This window comes from Lepidochelys kempii, chromosome 8 (genome assembly GCF_965140285.1).
Source record: "Lepidochelys kempii isolate rLepKem1 chromosome 8, rLepKem1.hap1, whole genome shotgun sequence".
In the NCBI taxonomy this organism is placed as follows: Eukaryota; Metazoa; Chordata; order Testudines; family Cheloniidae; genus Lepidochelys; species Lepidochelys kempii.
In genome coordinates, this window is record NC_136387.1 from 71,681,266 (window position 1) to 71,703,921 (window position 22,656).

A 22,656-nucleotide genomic window follows, 5' to 3' on the forward strand; every position below is an offset into this window, starting at 1 on the left:
TTTTGATACATAATTACAAAGTTCAGACCCTTACTTTTTAAAATGTGTTATGATTAACCAATCCCTCTCTCCATATTTGTTTTCCTTTCCCCTCCTACCTGTTGACTCTTATTTCTTTTATGATCAGGGTCTGCTGAATGTATCAACAGATACCCACAGAAAATAAAAACAAAGCAGTATATCTTGTACAAGACATAACTGATGATGAATTATTTGTTTTGCATCATATTATATAGATACAATTGTCATTTTTATGTTTGCACTTCAATCATAACATAGGAAAGTTTTCCCCAGTTTGGTCTGGGACTTTTCATGGAACATCAGGGAGTTAGAAATTCTATGCTGATGGATATTTGGCACGTTCTTGGAACAGAGTCCAAATGATTATGCAATCTGTTTTTCGAGCACTTCATATGCTAGACCCACAGTATGCATTTTGTCACTGTGGATTGTTTGTGGATGGGGTTTATTTATTAGACTCTGGAAATCATGTTTAACAAGCTTTCAAAATGTTGCTTTGCTTGGTCAAAGTTCCACTAATTTTGCTGATGATTAAACTTAATACAGCAATAACGTCAATGCTAATTCCTCTCATGAACAAAGTCAGTGAAACATTCACTTTTCGTTAACTGACTCATCTCCAGTGCAAGTTTGCTTTTGTGTTGAGCAAGAATCTGTACTTTTTTATGGAATGGGCACTTTAATCAGTGCAGTTTGGCTGTTTGGGAGTTGGGGGTCCAGGACTTACTCCCAGTGTAAAGAAAAGCAGTACACACTTATGGTATTGCTTGAAAATTTAATTGCCAAAACAACTGAATTTGGTTTCTGTTTAGATCTGTATTGCCTCTTGAAATACTTCTATCTTTCAGCAGTATATTATAAGATGTAAATGCACATGCAAGAAAATCGTTTTTTACTGGCAGTGAACAATTCAATTAAATAAATTTACTTACAAGTTAGCGAGCAGTTACAAAGCTCTTGTGAGTTCCTTGTGCAACAGAGAAGTCATACAACTCGATGACAAGGGATTCTTGTACAGAAAAATGTGATAGAGTGGAGACAAGAAGTTTAAGCCCCATTACAGAAGTGTACGCTGTCAACATGGTTTCTGAGGTTTGAAATTGGTTCTTTGATAAAAAAAAATTAAGATTAAAATTTTTCACAACAGTCAAGGAACTTGGAGTTAAAGCTACCATCTCTTTTATTCTTTTTGTGCATCATGATCTTTTGCATGATGAGAGAACAGTTGTCAATAGTTTTTTGATGACAAGGCTGCATGGTATAAAGGGAAGATTAAATATATTTAAATGTTAAAATTACTGTGTTTTAAAAATGTATAGTCAGTTCTCTAGAAATGTGAGTAAATTGTAAATACTGTAGTAGTATGAATGCACTGAAATTTAAACATTTCTTCTATTTTTAATAGATAAGTTAAATTGCATATTTGGCCAATAGAATTAATACATAATACCAGAATCATCTCTGGTCTATGAGAATTTTGGTTGCTTATTCCTTGGCTGAATTTGGTATATTAACCCGAATTGAATTTCCCTGTGACTTTGAATGTACAGTGAAAGCTGACATATATCACGTGAAAACAGTTATTTAAAATGTGGTCTGGTGGCAGGGCATGGCATCCTCAGAGAAGGGTCAGACTTTGGAACTCTGTTCTGAGGTCGAATGGATTTGAATTTGTTTAAGCAGTTTAGACTCCTGTCCTGCAAACATCTATGTGCTTAATGTTAACATGTGAATAGTTCCGTTGAATTCAAAGGGAGAATTTGCATATTCAAAATAAAGCAGGTGTAAGTGTTTGCTTGATACAGGCCTTATTTTGTATAGGGTCAGGTCAAAGAAGCCTTTGTTATGGTCAGCTACCTTTCTGGTGATGTCCTGCTAAATACTTCTGTTTCAAGGAATTTACCAGTATACTTTTCAATGTCTTTGCCAGTAGTTTGTGTAATATCTGCAAGACAAATATCACATTTTGTTGTTTGTCAACTCTCTTCTCTTCACTTTGCATTTATAAATCTGAGAGAATTTAAATGCAAAAAACCTAGCATTAATGCAATGTTAAGGTTGAGAAATCAAGCACTCAGTCAAGAGATTCCAAAAGTTTAAGGTTAGGCTAACACACTAATCAGGCCATGTTGCACATATGCTTGAATGGTAATCATCCATCTTAAATATGCTGTAAGTGGCAAAGAGGTTCAGTTTCTATGTGTTGTGCTACAGCATTGCGAGTTGCTGAAAAGTCCAATTCTTGAGCAGTGGTCCTTATCACAGATAATGCAGGTGTAAGCATAGGGCCAGAAGATGAAGCTGACACACTATTAGTGCTTCAGGCCTGCTGCGCTTTGTTCTCTCTCAACCACCTCTCTTAGACTTTTTTTCACTCACTGGTGTGGCGTAGCGCAGCCCTCCAGCATAGTTTGTTGCTAGCTGCATCTTCTGAGCTTCCAATGTCAATTATTGAAAGTTTTCAAGTCCCTCCTGCAAACTCCTTGAATCTGAGCCTAGACTGGCCCAGTGACCCTCCTCAAGTTCTCCATACAGGAGATCCTTTGGAACGTGTAATTGTCCATTTAATGCAGATGACTAGTCAACAGAGACGTCTGTTTGAAAATAGTGATTAGGCTTGGCAATTTTGCAAGTACATTGTTATCAGGAACTTTGCTTTCCCACTTGATTTAGAATATGGCAAAGACAATGGGTGTGGAAGGTGTTTTAACCTTTTCTTATGCCTGCTGTAAGTGATCCAGGTCTTGCTACCATATGCATATATGTCACCCTTATTTTCTTTGTGAATATATATATATATATATTCACACACGCACACCAATGTATTAACTTTTAATTCACATCTTATGTTATACAACTTCTTTAGTTAATGGAATTTTCTGAGCTTTGAGGGCTTGATTTCAGAAGTCTGACATTAAGATGTATTTGCAGAGTATTTTGGGATCCTTCAGAATAAAAACCTCTATATTGTTATAAGACGGTGTTATTGCCATGCAGAAGGAATCCAGTTACTTTCTAAATGTCTGGTACTATTGATAGGAATAAACCTTTTAGCATGTCAAGGGATTGGCTCTTTACTGTGATAAACTATAGAGGACTTAGTGACTGAAATGTGTATATTGTCTTTTGTTCAAGTACCCTAAAGCATTATTTGGTATGTGAAGGAGTGGCCTCACCCATAATTTCTCAGATAAAAAGTGCCAGCCCTTAAGGAATGCATTGGAAGTGAAGATTACCATATATGAATGAAATTGTAAGTAAGCAGAATGCAATTACATACCTGGAATTGTGCCAGAATATGGTAGGGCTAACATTATCTACTCTTGTGAAAAATATTATAGGCTTTTTAATGGCCAAAAGTGGCCAAGATTTGGTTTCAATCAAGTGATCACAACTGCAGCATGCTCATACATGGGAGAGGTGGCCTGTCAAATGGGCAAATTCCAAACCCTTAGGGGTGTCAGGGAAAAAATATAATACCTCAATGCCTTTTTAATACCAACAGGCAGGCAGTACACACACTGGAGCACTGTTATAATGTACTTACCACAAGATACCCTATCAACAATGGGGTTCCTTGTTCATTTTTGGGGTTTTAAAACACCACAGTCCAAGTTCAGGTAGCTGTAGATAAAAAAAAATAAATAGAAAAGATGTCATCTCTTCATATGTTTGGTCTTCATTAGCGAAATATATATTTGAAGTAAGGAGTGATCCTCCAAAAAGTAACCATCGGATATTCCATTACAGGAATAATTTTTTCCTGGGCAGAAAATCAGTTTTTTAGTATAGTAATGTGCAAAGCCACTAGATGGACTTACCTATATTCCTTGCATTATGAAACAGCCATTGGCAGAGCAGACCATACTGATATGTGCATGGTTTCACAGGTTGTATTTTTGAAATCTTCACTTTTCTTCCTGGATTATGAATTCTCATGGGACCAGACAGTTTCCTCATTCATCTCATAGTGAAACTTTCATTTTTGTATCCATGATTCTCATGGATGGGGACTGAGGGCTGTATGTGGCTCATCATCTCTATGTATGCTTTATTCTACATCTGTAAAGTTGAGTGGTTTAGGTGATGTGTATGGTGAAATGCTATTTTAGATCATATGTAACCCTTCTGCCCATCAGAGTTGGCAGCAACAAGGGCCGGGTTCAGTATCTAGAGGTTCCATTCCAATAACACAATGCAAAACCGGCTCAAGCCTCCACCCAGTGACCTGGGACAAATATATACCACCCCTGCTGCGCGCCTCTGAGAGGCAATGCTTCCCCTCTTGCAAGCACAGAGTCTGAGTGTAGCAAAAGCCTTTTAATAACAGAGAGAAACAATGTGGCATTATGTTGGGAAAACACCACCAACAGGATTCATAACACAACCCATGAGCAAAAAACCCACCCCAAGCAAATTGGGGTGTGTCCTTTCCTTTTGGTTCTTGAGTCCCGCAAAGTCACCCAAAGTCCCAAAAGTCCAACGACCCAAAAGTCTCTGTCTCTGGTCAGTGCCGCACCAGAGTTTGAAAGTTTATCTGCAGAGTTTTACCTCCCAACCTGGGTGGAGATGGGGCAGGGTTAAGGGGCACCTTATGTGGTGCAAAGCCGATTGCCCCACCTCTCCATGGGGCTCCGCTCTGCCAGCCGTCCCACGAATCTCTCCGCTCTGCCAGCTGTCCCATAAGCCGCTCCAGCCGTCCCCGTGAACTGCTCTGCTCCAAGAGCCGCTCTGCTCTGCTCTGCTTGCCATCCCATGAGCCACTCCAGCTGTCCCGCGAACTGCTCCGCAATATATCTTCAGGCTCCCCCACTACTTAGCACAACACTCAGTGATTTCAGCTCTTAGTAAGTTTAGCTCTTTTGTGATTTCAGCTTGTAGTAGGGGAGCCTCAGTGCTGGTGCACCATTTGCCCATAGTGAATTCAGCTCAGCAGCCTGTACCTAGACTGCTAATAGAATCAGGTACTTGTTTCTCAGGGCTTGTCTACACTACCGGCCAGATTGGCGGGCAGTGATCGATCCAGCAGTGGTTGATTTATTGTGTCTAGTATAGACGCGATAAATTGACCTCTGAACACTCTCCTGTTGACTCCGATATGCCACTATAAGAAGCACAAGCACAGTCGACGGGAGAGTGTCAGCTGTCGACTTCAGCTATGCTATTCACGTAGCTGAAATTGTGTATCTTAGATCGATCCCCCCCACGGTAGTGTAGACAAGCTCTTAAAGTGTATCAACGCTCCTACAGTACTGAAATTAACTCTTCAGAATGCTCACAAATTTTAGGGAAACAGTAAAAATATTCTCATTATGCTCATTAGTAAAGATATATACCTTGCAATACATTTAATGTTTCTTGTTGTGAGAGATATTATAACTTCTTTTTAAGGAAATTGGGTAGATTAATGTAATGGGCTGGGCTAAATTGCTCTTCACATGCATTCCCTACTCTACTAGCAAATCTTACTTGATACATTTAAAGCAGTTTAGCTAAGGATGTTCTGTAAGGCAGTAAGAGTAAGATGCAGCATACCATATTTCTGTAAGGACTGATCTAGTTAAGCTTGTTTTTGTATTTATAAACAAACAAAATAACCCATGGAACCGAGTTCGCTGCTTTTATAAATGATTGTGTCTCCAGTGACTTCAGTGGAATTGTACCTTTTTATGCCTGTGATGAATTTGTCCAGTGACATTCTGGTTGTCTAAAGGGTCTGAACTAGAGAGGATACTAAGAAGAATCCATAAGGTGAATAAATTGTTTTATGTGCTCCACCTATACTGCTTCAGTATTGCACCACATGATAGAAAAATTATGGTCTGACAACAACTTTTTACACACTGAGTACTCAGTCTATCTTTAGTCTTTAATCTACCTATAGTAAGAAGAGTTACTGAATATTAAGGCATAAATTCTACTGTTAGATCAGTATAACTCACTGATTTCAGTGGGAGCTGGTTTTTTGGTGACTGTGTGTGTAATAGAGAACTAGTCAGAGGAACCAAAGGATTCACTTTTTTCTTGCTGATTACAATGTCTGGAATATTGCAGTCATTCTAAAAAGGCCTTCATTCTGTAATGAGCAAACCCCTCTAGGTTTTGTTTGATTTTTTTCAAGTTTTAACTGGGGACACCTGCTGCTAGTTTCCACAGACGAAGTTTGACTACAAGGATGGGTTTCCTAAGATTACCTTGCTAATGGTATTCTGTAGTACAGTACTCTTTGTGGTGCCATGTATAGAAGATGCTGCATATAAAAACATCTTAAAATATAAAGAGAGGTTTTTAGGAGAGAATTGCATCAGCTATGGCAGAAAGATGGGACACACTGAACCAGAACAGATACTGATCAACAAACAGGCCTAATTCTAAGTCTAGATATCATAAAAACTAAAAGCTGGAAGCTGATTAGAGTTGATGGGATTGTGCCTGTTTACACTATGTTTGACATTTGGCCCATAGAGAAAGAAAAGCATACGGGTTTTAGCAGAGAGGATAGAAGAACATTGGTGCATCAATGATGTTAGATGCAACAGTTAATGTGCTACAGACACAAGTGTCACATACTCAAAGGACTTGGCCATGCAAGAATCTGCTGTGGTGTCCTCTCCTTTGGTTGAGGAATTTATATTTCAATAAAGGAACACCTCACTTTGTCCATGAAATTGAGGCAGGGTCCAGCCTCCATTTTCCCCATCCTATGGCTTGGGGTCTCCCACTGCTGTCTGGATAGAGGTGAAAAGACACCCAGGACATTCTAACACTGACAGCAAAGAAGGAGCTCAAGAGTGTGCCTCTCCTGTCAATGCCATCAAATACTCACTCTGGTCATCCTGTTGCTATTAGAACATATGTGATAACCCTTAGCACTTCAGCAGCTTTACATTTTACAGTGCTGAATAGACATTTAAATAGAAAATTAATTGACACAGCACCCTGTGACCTTGTTGGAAGGTGACTGGTTGCTGAGACTGGAATTAGTTGCAGTTTCATGTAATACCCATTTCACAGATGTGGGAAATTGAGATACAGAATGACTAAATGATTTATCTAAGATCAAAAGCCTGTATTGGAGCTCTGCAGTTCCTGGTTTATCAAGTCGTCTGTTCAATTTACTTGAAAAAACTGTGAGTGTGGTTGAATAGGAGACTGGGAGACAAGAATTCCTGTCCAGAATGACTACATTTACATTTAAATAATTTTAAATTGTGGGTTATTATATCAAATTACTGATATATTGTTCACCCTAATGTATCTTGTTGTTTCATTATCCTCACATTTTCATTAAATCGTATAGAAGATTAGTTCAACATTTTACACTGTGTGTACTTTTTAATCATAGTTTTAAAGTAGGTGTGTAGCAATAAACATTTAGTGAATATTTTACAGTTTATTTATTCTCAGAAGTAATGTTCCCGCCCCTACGTAGATCAACATAACCATTTATCACAGCTGTCAACTTTTTTTAAAAAAATCAGTCATTATATGTCCCTGATTCTCTTGTATATTACATATGAGCAGTTTATAACATTTTAGAACTTTGCAACCTAAATCAATGTACATGATTCATAGTGAATATATTCCCATCTAGAAAGCAACACATGATAAAATAAAAGTGTGTTTTAATAGTGTAGGCTTGGCTTGACAAGAATAATTGGACATAGGTGAGACCTCATTTCTTGGGTGACAGGATTAGGGCGGCTTCAGAGTAACAGCCGCGTTAGTCTGTATTCTCAAAAAGAAAAGGAGTACTTGTGGCACCTTAGAGACTAACAAATTTATTTGAGCATAAGCTTTCGTGAGTTACAGCTCACTTCATCGGATGCATAGGGTGGTAACTGGATCAGCAGGCTGGGAATAGAATGTCCGTATGAGCTAAGATAAGGGGGAATGATTTACAATGGACAAGATAAGTCAGAACATAAAGCAAAGGTAAAGAGTAAGTCGTACATGGACAGTATGTAGACAGAGAATGCTGTACAAGAATTGGTTCCGATAAACTAATCAAGCCAATCCTAAAACATGTAATGAAATGTACAGTAAATGCAATGTAATATGTAAATGTATATAAAGAAAAAGGTTTGCTACGCAACTTTGGATATGTTGTGTGCCCTATACCCACCCCCTGGGCTTGAGTCTTTTCAATTTAGAGTAGTTTTGCTGTATGCCAAATAAAGGAACCTGAGTGATGAGACTGGAGTTGAACTGAGTTCTTGGGGAACCATGTGGAAGAGATCTTGGGGGAACCCCAAAGTAGTGGTGCCATGACTTAGATCCGCTTGTCTGGGGCAGGAAACATATACACCCCTTAGTATAAGGGTCGCAACCTAGCATTAAGGGAAATGGCATTGGAAAGGTTTAAAAGGATTTAAATAGGAGGAAATTAGTTCCATGCTGAAGAAGTGGTTTAAATTGAAGGGTGGATGCTACACACTCCCCAGAGAAGTGCTAGGGGGAGATTGGGTCTGGGTGAAAAAGGAACTCCAAGAATTTATTTTAAAAAAATTCTTGGCAAAGCACATGAGAGGTCTGTTAAAAATTATTGGCAGAGTACAGCAAAAACCAGTTGAATGCCACTGAAACTTTCAAAGAAATAGAGCCAACTGGTAGTCATGGAAAAATATCAAGGTTTTTTTGGTTTTTGTTTATTCTACAGTAAAGAAAGCAAATCAAAGCAGCAGTATTACAAGGATTATTTCTGGTGGCTAAAACTTTACAAATAAAATGTACCATGTTAGGAAATGAATGCAAAAAGCATAAAAAGCAAATCAAAGTTGTAAAAAGCAAAAAAACCCACCTAAATAAAAACATACCTAAAAGGTCAGGGAAAACATAATGTCTGTTACCTATATCCATATAGCCAAAGTAAAAAGCAGCTGTCCTTCAAGAACTGAATTTAGTGAGTACAGCTTAGCTAGTACGGACAGTGTATTTCAGCCTGCTGATCCAGATACCTCCTTAATTCTGTCACCCAAGAAATGAGGTCTCACCTCTGTCTGGTTATTCATGTCAAGCCAGGCCTACACTATTAAAACACACTTTCATTTTATCATGCATTGCTTTCTAGATGGGAATATACTGATTATGAATCACGTATATTGATTTAGTACTAAGTTAAAAAATGCAAAAGACATAAAAGATAAGCTTAAAGCCACAAAGAAAAAGTCAGTTAAAAATGTGATACAATCTCAAAATTTAGTAGCTAGCAAGGTCTTGAAAAGTTTTTTATTAAACATTAAAAAATTAAAGTGATTTTTAAAAACGTATGTACAATTAAAAGAAGCTTACACAAATTAACATGATAGAACTTGGAGGAGACTAAATAAGGGTAGTAAAAGTAATAAAATGTTAAAAAGAACAGTGAAAGATTTAAAAAAATGCTGAGTTGAAGAAAAAAACCTAGTTATGGCAGTAAAAGTCAGTGTAGCCATGCCCATGAGATCCTTAGTAATTAAAGGTTTCAGAGTAGCAGCCGTGTTAGTCTGTATTCGCAAAAAGAAAAGGAGTACTTGTGGCACCTTAGAGACTAACAAATTTAATTAGTTTCTAAGGTGCCACAAGTACTCCTTTTCTTTTTAGTAATCAAACAAATTATGCAATGGTCAAATGGTGACAAATACCACCACTATCTTTTTCCTTTGAAAGTATTTACAGCCATTCAGAAAAATGGGTCCTTCCCAAATATTGTGTCTATGGATAATCTGTTGTGTTGACTGTTCTCATATTTGCAGGAATCCAATTTACATTGTTTAACTCTGAACAGTTTAGTTAAAATCACTTTAAAAATTAGAGATTTCTACATGGCTTAACTGCTTCCACATGCACTAGTAGGGATATAACCTAAGCGCACGTGTGTACACAAACATTAATAAATAAATGGTAGTGCTAAGTTTAAAAATAAATAAATAACACAGCAGTTAAAACTGCCTGTCAAAAAAAGTTTTATGTGTAACAATAAGCTTACTAAAATCTCAAATAACTAAAATACAAAAATAAAATAAAAACAGCAGTGGAACAAAACATTGTGAAAATACTGAATAATTAGAGCCCAGGCCAAAAATGTTATCTTGCCTATATAAAACACAAACACACAAAACCCCAAAACTTACTTAAAATGTAAATAATAAATACAAAATTGTAATTTAAAAATGTAAGCAACTCAAATGGGTCATCTGCTCAAACTTGCAATTTACAAAAGGAAAATTTCAGAAATATAAAACCATATTAAAAAAATCAAAGGCTCAGCTGGCAAGGCTAAGCCAAGAAAATTTAAAATATTTATTTGGTCTCTTGTATAAACTGTTTACAACATAGCAAAAAAGGCAAAATTAAAAACAACCATTTTTTAAAAATGTTAAAAGTATATGTAAAATTTTTTAAAAAAATTCTACTAAAAATCCATCCAAATCTTTCATTCAGAATTGCAAAGCTAAGGCAGGCACTCTTTGGACAATAGGCAATGTCTCCTTTCAGTCTTAACTTAGTTAATGAACCCTTCTGGTGTTTCAATACTTTTACAAAGTTGAACATTTTTTTTAGGTTAGCTATGTAACTTTAAATGTGTGATATGCCCTATACCCTCCCTCCCCCCTGTACTCTTGAGTCTGATCAACTCAGCATAGCTTTGCTGTATGCCAAATTAAAAAAAAAATCAAAGTGATAAGACTGGAGCTGAACTGAGTTCTTGGGGAACCAAGCAGAAAAGATCTCTGGGAACGCAACCAATATCTTTCACATAGTATAATAATCTAGCCTTTGTAAAGCACTGACCATGCACAAGCAAGACACTAACAAACAAGTCACTGACATGGATTATTGTTAGTGGTCCCCTCTCCTCCTGCTCTTCCCCCCATAAGTGAATTTTAAAGAAAGTCAGAAATGGCACCATGGAGCTGTTCTGTTAATTAATTCATGACCAACATCGGCAATACTTCGATTTGAGGATAACCTTTACCACAGATTTACATATGGGTCCTGAGATGACTCAGGAGTCCGATCCTGGAACCGCAAATTTGCCCACAGTAGGTACAGACATTTCCTGGCAGGTCAGCTGCCTGCTGGGAGAAAGTTCTTTCTTTTTCCTTCCTTCTCTCTCTCTTTTCGCCTTCGAGGGCAAGGCATTTCTCCTCGAAGTGGCTCACTGCCTGATGAAGTATGTGGTGCCATTGAGGTTGGTTGGTAGCCTGCTCCTTCCAGCTTGTGATGTCCACATCCGTTTTCTTGAGGTACGCTTTCAGTGTGTCTTTGTAGCATTTCCTCTGACAACCATGGGATCTCTGACCATGGCTGAGCTGAGAGTAGAGGACTTGTTTTGGAAGGCAAGAGTCTGGCATCCGCACACAATGTCCAGCCCAGGGGAGCTGATGCATGATGATCATTGCTTCAATGCTGGTGACATTGGCTTCAGTGAGGATACTGGAGTTAGTGCAGCAATCTTCCCACTTGATGCAAAGGATCTTCTGGAGGCATCGTTGGTCGAATGTCTGCAGACTCTTGAAGTGCTGTCAATAGGTCACCCAGATTTCACATCCATAAAGGAGTGTAGGAATAACAATTGTTTCATAGACCTGGATTTGGTGTCCTACCATAGGTCATAGTCTGTGAAAATGTCTGGGAAAGCAGTTTCCCAAAGGAAGCACTTGTATACTGGATCTCACTGTCAATTTTTGCATTTTGAGAGAGTTGGCTATTGAGGTAGCAGAAGTGCTCGACTATCTCCATAGTCTGTCCCTCAATAGTGATTTGTTGTGGGTCATGTGGAATGCCTGAAGCAGGCTGATGGAGCACTTTCATCTTCTCAGTATTGAGTGAAAATCCTAGACTTCATTAAGTTTGTACAAAAAAAATCCAGTGTGGACTGAAGGTCATTCTCCGTGTGTACAATGATGCACAGTCATCAGCATACTGAAGATCAATAAGAGATGCCCTAAGGACTTCGAGCGGAGACGTCGAAGATTAAAAAGCCGCCCACCCATTCCGTATTGAATGTCAACTCCATTGGTCTTTAACGAGGACCAAAATGACCTCTAAATAGATGGAGAAAAGGATTGGGACAATAGCGCATCCTTGCTTAACCCCAAAAGGGGTCCATCTCCAGGCCATTACAGAGAACAGTGGCAGTCATCTGATCATGAAGAAGCCTTTGGAATTTAATAAATTTTGGAGGGCACACAAATCTGGCCAGCACCTTCCACAGGGCTTCACAATTGATGAAGTCGAAGGCCTTTGTCAAATCGATGAAGGTGATGTACAGGTCCTGATTTTGCTCCTGAGACTTTTCCTGTATTTGGCGGGCAGTGAAGATCATGTACAGATGTGGATTCTTTCTTTGTTGGTTTACCCCACCATTTGTTCCAAGTTTTAAACCAAATGGATCCATACCCAAAGGAGTACATCTGTTTCAGTATATTACTAGAAATGTGTAACTCATTTCAGAGCCTACTGAGAATGTGTTACACATAGCTAAGAATACTGTGTTACCCTATAACTTTTGAAAATGTTACACAACTATAAAAGAATCTGAGTAATTTAGGCTCTTAGAGTGACTTATTGAAAGTCAGTGGGATTTAGGTTTCTGTGTCACATTTGAAAATTGGATTTAGGCTCCCAAGTCACTTAGATATTTTTGAAAATTGAACCCCTTGTCTTTATCGCTCTGTAATTATTTTTAAAAAAGAAAGAAATTACTGTGATTGCTTGCGTATGTCTGTTTGTAGCAAGGCTTTTGAATTAGGTATTGATCTTACATTTTACTGAGTAAATTAGTACTCAGATTCTAGAGTAAACATGGAACATTCATTTAATTAGTATATGAGATTTTCATATTAAGAACACCTTGATCAATTGGTCCATCAGCCCTCACTGAAAGAATGCTAATCACAACACATAATTTGTGGTGGTCTAGCCAGTCCTTCACCACTCGCTGGCCAGGCTGTCAGTGGCACTGGACAACCGATCTGCATAGCGCACCTCAGCCCAGAACCCCTGAGTGATCCACCAGCCTCAGCCTCCCAAGTACCTGGGATTACAGATGCATGCCACTGCACCCAACTTCATATTAAGAAAGAGGGAAAAAATCTACCTGAACAATCCTCAATAGAAAAAGCCTTCTTGAAGGGAGCACCCATCCATACAACCCCTTAGCAATAAGGAAATGCCCTGTCAGAGTCTCTGTGACACCCCCCCACCTCCTTGTATCACATTCACCACTTTCATTCTAAGAGCCCCACACATCTTCGACATGTACAGTAGGAAAATACACACATCTCATTCCCAATGATGGGGAAGTATGGAGTTGGAGTTGTGTTTGTGTGTGTGCTTTTTTTGTAAAGGAAAACTAGAAAAAACTAAAATTCCAGTGAATGCAACCAGCAATGTTCCCCACAGGGGTCATCAGTAGGGTTTGAATCTGGGTCATTCGACTGCACACCGTCCATGTTGACCAATTGAAGTAAAGGGCTAACTGGTAACACTAGTAGTCTCTTATCCTTTATGTAGTTTAGCCACTAGAGGGGGACATAGACACAACTTTGCAAATGGGTGACATAACTATATGCTAGATGGCAATAGAGTATTAGGAATCCACCTACTGGCCTCTCATGCTCTAGGAGGTGGGTAAGATCTAGTAGTTAGAGAATGGTTATCAAAAGGGCAATGAAGAATGTAAATTTGGCATTCTGAAAGGTAGTGTGGCTAAATGGATTAGAGTTGGATCAATTCTCAGCTCTACCAGAATAACCTTTCAGTTGCTTTATTTATAAAATGTGAGGAATGATGCATGTAACCATAGGTAGGGGTATGAGAGGCCTATTGACAAAAGTTTAAGAAATTCACAGATATATTAACTAGGGCTGTCGATTAATCCCAGTTGATTTACACGATTAACTCAAAAAAATTAATCGCGGTTTTAATCACACTTTTAAACAATAGAATACCAATTGAAATGTATTAAATATTTTTGGATGTTTTTCTACATTTTCAAATATATTGATTTCAATTACAATGCAGAATACAAAGTGTACAATGCTCACTTTATATTATTTTTATTACAAATATTTGCACTGTAAAAATGATAAACAAAAGAAATAGTATTTTTCAATTCACCTCATACAATACCATAATGCAGTCTCTCTATCATGGAAGTGCAACTTACAAATGTAGTTTTTTTTGCTGCGTAACTGCACTCAAAAACAAAACAATGTACAACTCTATAGCCTACAAGTCCAGTTAGTCCTACTTCTTGTTCAGCCAGTAAGACAAACAAGTTTGTTTACATTTATGGGAGATAATGCTGCCTGCTTCTTCTTTACAGTGTCACCTGAAAGTGAGAACAGGCATTTGCATGGCACTTTTGTAGACAGCATTGCAAGGTATTATTTACGTGCCAGATATACAAAACATTCGTATACACTTTCAAGCTTCGGCCACCATTCCAGAGGACATGCTTCCATGCTGATGACGCTCGTTAAAAAATAATGCGTTAATTAAATTTGTGACTGAACTCCTTGGGGAAGAATAGTATGTCTCCTGCTCTGTTTTACCTGCATTCTGCCATGTATTTCATGTTATAGCAGTCTCGGATGATGACCCAGCATGTTGTTTGTTTTAAGAACACTTTCACTGCAAATTTGACAAAGCGCAAATAAGATACCAATGTGAGATTTCTAAAGATAGCTACAGCATTCAACCTAAGGTTTAAGAATCTGAAGTGCCTTCCAAAATCTGAGGGGGATGAGGTGTGGAGCATGCTTTCAGAAGTCTTCAAAGGGCAACACTCCGATGTGGAAACTACAGAACCCGAACCACCAAAAAAGAAAATCAATCCTCTGCAGGTGGCATCTGACTCAGATGACGAAAGTGAACATGTGTCAGTTGGCACTGCTTTGGATCTTTTCAAGCAGAACCCCTCATTAGCATGGATGCATGTCCTTTGGAATGGTGATTGAAGCATGAAGGGTCATATGAATCTTTAATGCATCTGGTACATAAATATCTTGTGACGCTGGCCACAACAGTGCCATGTGAACACCTGTTCTCACTTTCAGGTGACATTGAAAGGAGAAGCGGGCAGCATTATCACCTGCAAATGTAAACAGACTTGTTTGTCTGAGTGACTAACTGAACAAGAAGTAGGACTGAGTGGACTTGTAGACTCTAATGTTTTACATTGTTTTATTTTTGCATGCAGTTATGTTTTGTACATAATTCTACATTGTAAATTCAACTTTATGATAAAGAGATTGTATTACAGTACTTGTATGAGGTGAATTGAAAAATACTATTTCTTTTGTTTTTATAGCACAAATATTTGTAATCAAAAATAAATATAAAGTGAGCACTGTACACTTAGTGTTCTGTGTTGTAATTGAAACCAATATATTTGAAAATGTAGAAAACATCCAAAATATTTAAATAAATGGAATTCTATTATTGTTTAACAGTGCAATTAGTCACGATTAATTTTTTTAGTTGCTTGACAGCCCTAATATTAACCCTTGTCACTGGAAGAACTGGGACTAAATTAATTGTCTGTCTTTGTCTGATTTTGAGTGCAGTCTTGAAGTGATCAATTAAGACTTTTATTTCTATGTTCCACACGTTTATTTGTGCTATACCACAGGAAAACCTACAGAGAGAGAAAGAATTAATTTACATTGTATAGCTTCTCACTAGGACATACAAGCATGTTCCTAGGGATTAGAAACAATGAAGCAACACTGTGTGGTCTTTATTCTCAAAATGTAGGGTTTTACCTAGAGCAATATAATGAAAAAGAATTACTTGGTATATGTATATACGGGAGGTAAGAAGTATACAACAATAGAATTTATTACAAATTCAGATTGGAGCTGCCACTAGATGTCATACTGTTTTGTTTTTTTAAAATGTAGCAGTACCTCAAATACTCAAAATCTAGAATGTATAAACTGGAACAGGAAAGAATCTAAACAAATTAATTTGAAGTTGATCTATCGAGTCCTGTTTTTTATTGTCTGTTTTTTAACATTGTTGTAAAACATTCATTTGTGCTTTGGTGAGGTGGGATCAGTTGAGCACTGTTCATTTTAAAAAATTGTATTAGCTGTTTGAGCTTTTTATCTGAATTTTAAAATATTCTTTTCTCTTTCTACAGAACCTTCTGGCTTTAAATCCCCGTATGCAAACTCATGCAATTCTATGTTCAAGTGCAGCAAAGAAACAAGACAAGAAACACTGGAAAAGGAATGCTGATAAGAGCGGTTCAGTAAGTACTGTACCTATGATAGATCTGGAAAATGTTAATTCATTGTTAAGGTTGGAAAAAAGTCAGAAAATTCAGAGTTACGTTTCCTACATAGTTAAGCAGCCATATGATTAGACCTCTGGAAATTGGGGGTAACTGCACTGACTTCAGTGATTTACTGCAGTGTAAATAAGATCAGAATCTGGCCCCAGATTTTAAATTATGCCTCTTTTTCTCTTTGCATGAAATAGGATTTTTCATCATAAACTTTCTGAATTCTTGTACGTCTCTGCTATTTTAGACACTATTGATCTAGGTATGTTCTTTGCTCCAATATGATACTTGACCAGTTTTATATGATAGTAGTTGTTAAGTCTTCCATTATATTTTATTAATGGTTGCCTCTTTGATCTCCCACCTGATCAAGGATGCCTGTCACGTATTTGTACTGTTTCCGTCCAGATTGTGCAGGATAGTCCTCTCAACTCAAATGTCTTATCTCATTAGGTTTTATGGAATTTTTTAGGTAGAGTATTACACCCCCACTCCTATGAACTAATATTTAGCCTTGCTATATATTCTGTTGAGTGTAATCTCTATTATGATATCCAATTGTATGGGTTTTTTCCGAGTTCCACCATATTTTAGAAATACCTGCTATATTTAGGTCCTCTTTCATTGATAGCAGTGAAACATCTAAGCAAATGCCCCACTTTCCTGCTTCTTCCTCCTCCCCTTGGCAAGTATACTTCTAGTATGCACTCAAAGCTTCTGATGCTCTTAAACTTATAGGGATGTGCAAACATTATAAGCCCCAGGAAACATTTGTGGACCTGGGTAGGTGATGGAATTTGAAACAGAATCTGAGATATCATGTAACTTTTCATTCTTTCAGGGTTCTAGGTGAACCTTTTACATAATCCTGGGATTTGTTTGTACAGTTGGATTCTGGGGGTGGGGAGGGTACTGCTCCTGTGTAAAGACCCTTTGTGTTCAATGGGACTCTGTACAGGCACAAGAGTCTGCCCACAAGTTGCTCATTGCATGATCAAAGCCTCAGTTGTAACCAGTATGTATACTCATATTTTAAAAATGGACTTGTATGGTAATATGCTGTAGTTATAGTGTGTGGCTATCTGCTAGAAATTCCCTATTTTTTAGTTCATAAATGGGGCAAAATTTTAAAATGCCAGTACAAAATTTGAAGGGAGTTTTGCATTTCTATCCAGAAAATAGTCCCTATTTTAAAACTTGGTTAAACATTTTCCCCTGTCACAGAGTTGTGTAACTACATTAAAAAACAAACCATCCCCTCATACATTCCCTCTTGCTTCAAAAAGCCCCCGACACAAGCAAGCAAACAAAATTTTATTTGGTAGCCAGTTAAATGGATGGAGTTAGTGAGATACAAAAACTCACTGGAAATGTCTCTGCCTTTCTGGACTCTCTGTTCAACATAAATCAAATTGTAGAGAATTGTTTAACTCTCTTTGAGCCTTCTTCAAGTAAGGAAGCTATTGTAAACAAACATTGGGAGGGATGGGAATTGATTGCATAAGAAGGCATTTGCAGGTAAATTTCTCAATCAAAGAGCTTAAGGCCAGAAGGAACCACTGTATCGTCTAATCTGAACTCCTGTGTATTACAGGCCACCAACACGGCCGGCACTCACATGCTAAACCCAACAAGCAAAAGGTAATATAACCCACAGGAGACTAGACTATTATGTGCCACAGGCAAAGAATAGGAGGGACCAAAGTGCCCCAGTGCTTGAAGCCTCCCCAGTGATGGGGAAATGATTAAGTGAGATATACCCAGATAATCCTGGCAAGTAACCCAAACGTGTAAAAATATAATTAGGAAGGCCAAAAAATAATTTGACGAACAGCTAGCCAAAGACTCAAAGTAATAGCAAAAAAATTTAAATAAATCAGAAGCAGGAAGCCTTCTAAACAACCAGTGGTGCCATTGGACGATCAAGATGCTAAAGGAGCACTCAAGGATAAGGCTATTGCGGAGAAATTAAATGAATTCTTGCGTCGGTCTGCATGGGTGAGGATGTGAGGGAGATTCCCAAACATGAGCCATTTTTTTTAGGTGACAGATCTGAGGGACTGTCACAGATTGAGGTATCATTAGGAGGTCTTGGAACAAATTGATAAACTAAACAGTAATAAGTCACCAGGACTAGATGGTATTCACCCAAGAGTTCTGAAGGAGCTCAAATGTGAAATTACAGGACTACTAAGTGTCATCTGTAACCTCTCATTTAAATCAGCTTCTGTACCAAATGACTGGAGGATAGCTAATGTGATGCCAATTTTTAAAAAGGGTTCTAGAGGTGACCCCGGCAATTACAGGCTGGTAAGCCTCACTTCAGTACCGGGCAAACTGGTTGAAACTACACTATAGTAAAGAACAAAATTGTCAGACACGTATATGAACATAATTTGTTGGGGAAGAGTCAACATAGTTTTTTTAAAGGGAAATCATGCCTCACCAATCTGTTAGCATTCTTTGAGGGGGTCAACAAGCATGTGGACAAGGGGAATCCAGTGGATATAGTGTAATTAGATTTTCAGAAAGTCTTTGACAAGGTCCCTCACAATGGCTCTTAAGCAAAGTAAGCTGTAATGGGATAAGAGGGAAGGTCCTGTCATGGATTGGTAATTGGTTAGAAGATAAAAAACAAAGGGTAGGAATAGATGGTCAGTTTTCAGAATGGAGAGAGAGAAATATGGTGTCCCCCAGGGGTCTGAACTGGGACCAGTCCTATTCAACATATTCATAAACGATCTAGAAAAAGGGGTAAACAGTGAGGTGGCAAGATTTTCAGATGATACAAAACTACTCAAGATAGCGAAGTCCCAGGCAGACTGTGAAGAGCTACAAAGGGATCTCTCAAAACTGGGTGACTGGGCAACAAAATGACAGATGAAATTCAATGTTGATAAATGCAAAGTAATGCACATTGGAAAACATAATCCCAACTATACATATAAAACGATGGGGTATAAATTATCTCTCTTGACTGGTAACAGCTATCTTGGAGTCATGGATAGTTCTCTGAAAACATCCACTCAACGTGCAGCAGCAGTCAAAAAAGCGAACAGAATGTTGGGAATCATTAAGAAAGGGATAGATAATAAGAAAATATCATATTGCTTCTATATAAATCTATGGTATGCCCACATCTTGAATACTTCATGCAGATGCAGTTGCGTCATCTCAAAGAAGATCTGTTGGAACTGGAAAAGGTTCAGAAAAGGGCAACAAAAATTATTAGGGGTCTGGAACGGCTGCCATATAAGGAAAGATTAATAAGGCTGTGACTTTTCATCTTGGAAAAGAGATGACTAAGGGGGGATATGATTGAGGTCTATAAAATCATGACTGGTGTGGAGAAAGTAAATAAGAAAGTGTTATGTACTCCTTCTCATAACATAAGAACTAGGGGCCACCAAATCAAATTAATAGATAGTAGGTTTAAAACAAACAAAAGGAAGTATTTTTTCACACTTCTTGCCAGAGGATGTTGTGAAGGCCAAGATTATAACAGGGATCAAAAAAGAACTAGATAAATTCATGGAGGATAGGTCCATCGGTACTTATTAGGCAGGATGGGCAGGGATGATGTCCCTAGCCTCTGTTTGCAAGAAGCTGGGAATGGGCGATGGGATGGATCACTTGATGGTTACCTGTTCTGTTCATTCCCTCTGGGGTACCTGGCATTGGCCCCTGTCGGAAGACCGGATACTGGGCTAAATAGACCTTTGATCTGACTCAGTATGGCCATTCTTATGCAGAGGGAAGCAATAAAACTCCAAGGTCACTGCCAATCTGACCTGGGGGAAAATGCCATCCTAACCCCACGTATGGTGGCCATCAGTTAGACCCTGAGCATGAGAATCTGCCAGCCGAACACCTGAAAGAGAGAACATTTGGTGCTATCTCAGACCAGGCCCACACTGCCCAATGCTGCATCTCTAGCCATGGCCAACCCTGACCCTTCAGAGGAAGGAGATTTAAAAAAAAATATACAATGGGAAGAGATAAAAAATCCCTTCCTCACCCCAGCCAGCAGCTGGCTGACAACCTAAGGTACGAGTTTTAGGCATATAAGACAGAAACTGAAAGTGAGCCCTAGGGCTGTTGAAAACTGTCCCCCACTACCACAAGCAACCCCATTATACAATTGCACTCATAAAATTGTCTAGCTTACTCATAAAACTAATTAAATTGTTTGCACCCACTACACCTTTTGGGCGGCTGTTCCAGAACCCCTCTGCTGGTTAGAAACCACCTTCTAGTTTCCAGCCTGAATTTGTTTGTGGCAAGTTTATATCCATTTGTTCATGTGTGGCAACATTATCTTTTAGTGTAAATAGCTCTTCATCCTCCTTGGCATTTACCCCCGATATATTCATAGATAGCAATCGTATCTCCTCTCAGCCTTCTTTTTTTGCTGGACTAATCAAGCCAAGCTCTTTTAGTTTCCGCTCTGAAGATATGCCTTCCGTTGCTCTGATCATCCTAATAGCTCTTCTCTGCACCTGTTCCAGTTTAAATTACTCTTTCATGAGCATGGGTGACAAGAATTGTACACAGAATTCCAGATGAAGTATTCCCAGTGCCTTGTACAACAGCATAAATACTTCTCTATCTCTACAGGAAATGCCTCACCTAATACATTCTAGGATCTCATTTGTCTTTTTCATAGCCACATCACATTGGTAGCTCGTAGTCATCCTGTGATTGATCCAATTCTGACCTGTTTATAAGCAGGATTAACTCTATTTGAAGTCCATGGTAATTGCATCTGTTTGTATTTACATTAGGTCAGAATTTGGCCCTTAGCATCAGTTTTTCATCAAACTGTACTGATAGGGACTGGGTAGAATTACCACTGGAGGAAGGGTGGGTGTATGAAAATACAGAACTAATTAAATTAACAGCCCTCAAAACTCTGTGAACAAAAGCTGCATCTGCTGAGGCATGCACACAGTGACTTCGTAATGTCTAAAATGCTTCCAGATGGCAGACTTACATATTTTCTCAGAATACTCACACAAACAAAATTTTAACTCCTAGTCTGCTCTGAGACATTTTTGGTTGCCCTGAAAGTAGAAACTAAATGTTAATATCCTTCCAAGCACCAAAAAAGCTAAAATGTATTCTCCTTAAAGAAGGTTCCTTGTGCTTTAAGTGAGTATTGTGACTTGTTTATTATGTCAGACAACCAGGCTATTGTTTAAAATCGGTTTCTATCAGCAGATGGAAGCCAGTCAACGTCCCCTAGAAACTATAGGGGAAATAAGTCATTGGTATTTATAAAACAGCTTTCAGACTTTTAAGATCTTGTATAGGAATGCAGGGCTCGTTTGCTTAGTCACCTGAGATTTAGGTGATAAACAACTGTATTAAAGATTCAGGTAGTTACACTGATTCTTGCTGGCGGGTGGAACCGATCATTCCCAACCAGGATGTACAAGGGAAGTGTTTATTTGAGCCAGAGGGAGGACAGAGGCAGTCCTGGCAATCATCCTAAAAAAAGCCATGCTTGAGGAAGAAATTTAGGCTGAGGTTTTGGTTGTGTTACTGTCTTTGAATTACCAATAGACAAAAACCTAGGAAGGAGATGAGTTGTGACACTAATTCGAGTTCTGTGGGCCCTATTGAGGGACTATTTCTGTTCACAGGATTGCTCTGGGTATCTCATATTTTTCCTGCCACAAAGGCTTCTTATCTGAGTAAACACTGTACCAGATGTGCATACTTTATTCTGTTGGGTGTATATTAGAAGGCATTTCGCATTTCAATATGTATGAACCAAATTCTGTCCTCATTTAGATCTGTTGGACCCCATTGGATTGAGAGAGGTGCACTGTTGTAAATGAAAATGTTTTTTGACCCTACATATTTTTTTTATGATTTATTACTCACTGGAGAAGTCTGAGTTCAGTGGGACAGGACATTCTGTGCCCCAGGCTGAAGGAGGCTTGTGAATATTGAGGAGAGGTTTTGATGAGGAAGAGGATATAATCCAAACCATCAATTCAGCATTTCTTCTCAAACACTGCTTGAGACTGCTTATACACTTTATTGATGTACCTATAGAACAATATTAGGAATTGCTTCAGATGGAAAAGTTGGATGTAATTCAACAAAAGAAAAAGGCAAGAAGGGGGACATTGGATTGTTAATTGCCATAGCCTTTGTCTGTATTGAACTTCTGGCAGTAGTAGCACTGTTCTTTGTGCTTGCATTTACTAAACCTGATCAACATCTTCCAAGAGCCAAACCATTTTTAAGTGCAGCTATTTCTTCCAAGGATATCACTTTTGGTCAAAGCAATTTGATTTAATTTTTCTGTAGCTCCTCTTAAGTATTGGAAATATAAACAGATTGAT

The 22,656-nt window shown here is 38.3% G+C and overlaps 1 protein-coding gene across 4 annotated transcripts in view; it reads left to right on the top strand.

The window, feature by feature from the left end:
* Nucleotides 1-22,656, top strand: part of DPYD (dihydropyrimidine dehydrogenase) — a 542,988-nt gene that overhangs the window by 18,261 nt on the left and 502,071 nt on the right. For all 4 annotated transcript variants that reach the window (XM_073356963.2, XM_073356964.2, XM_073356962.2 and 1 more), the window contains exon 2: nucleotides 16,157-16,267. In XM_073356963.2, the coding sequence (XP_073213064.1) occupies nucleotides 16,157-16,267 (111 nt within the window). The remainder of the gene's footprint in view (nucleotides 1-16,156; nucleotides 16,268-22,656) is intronic.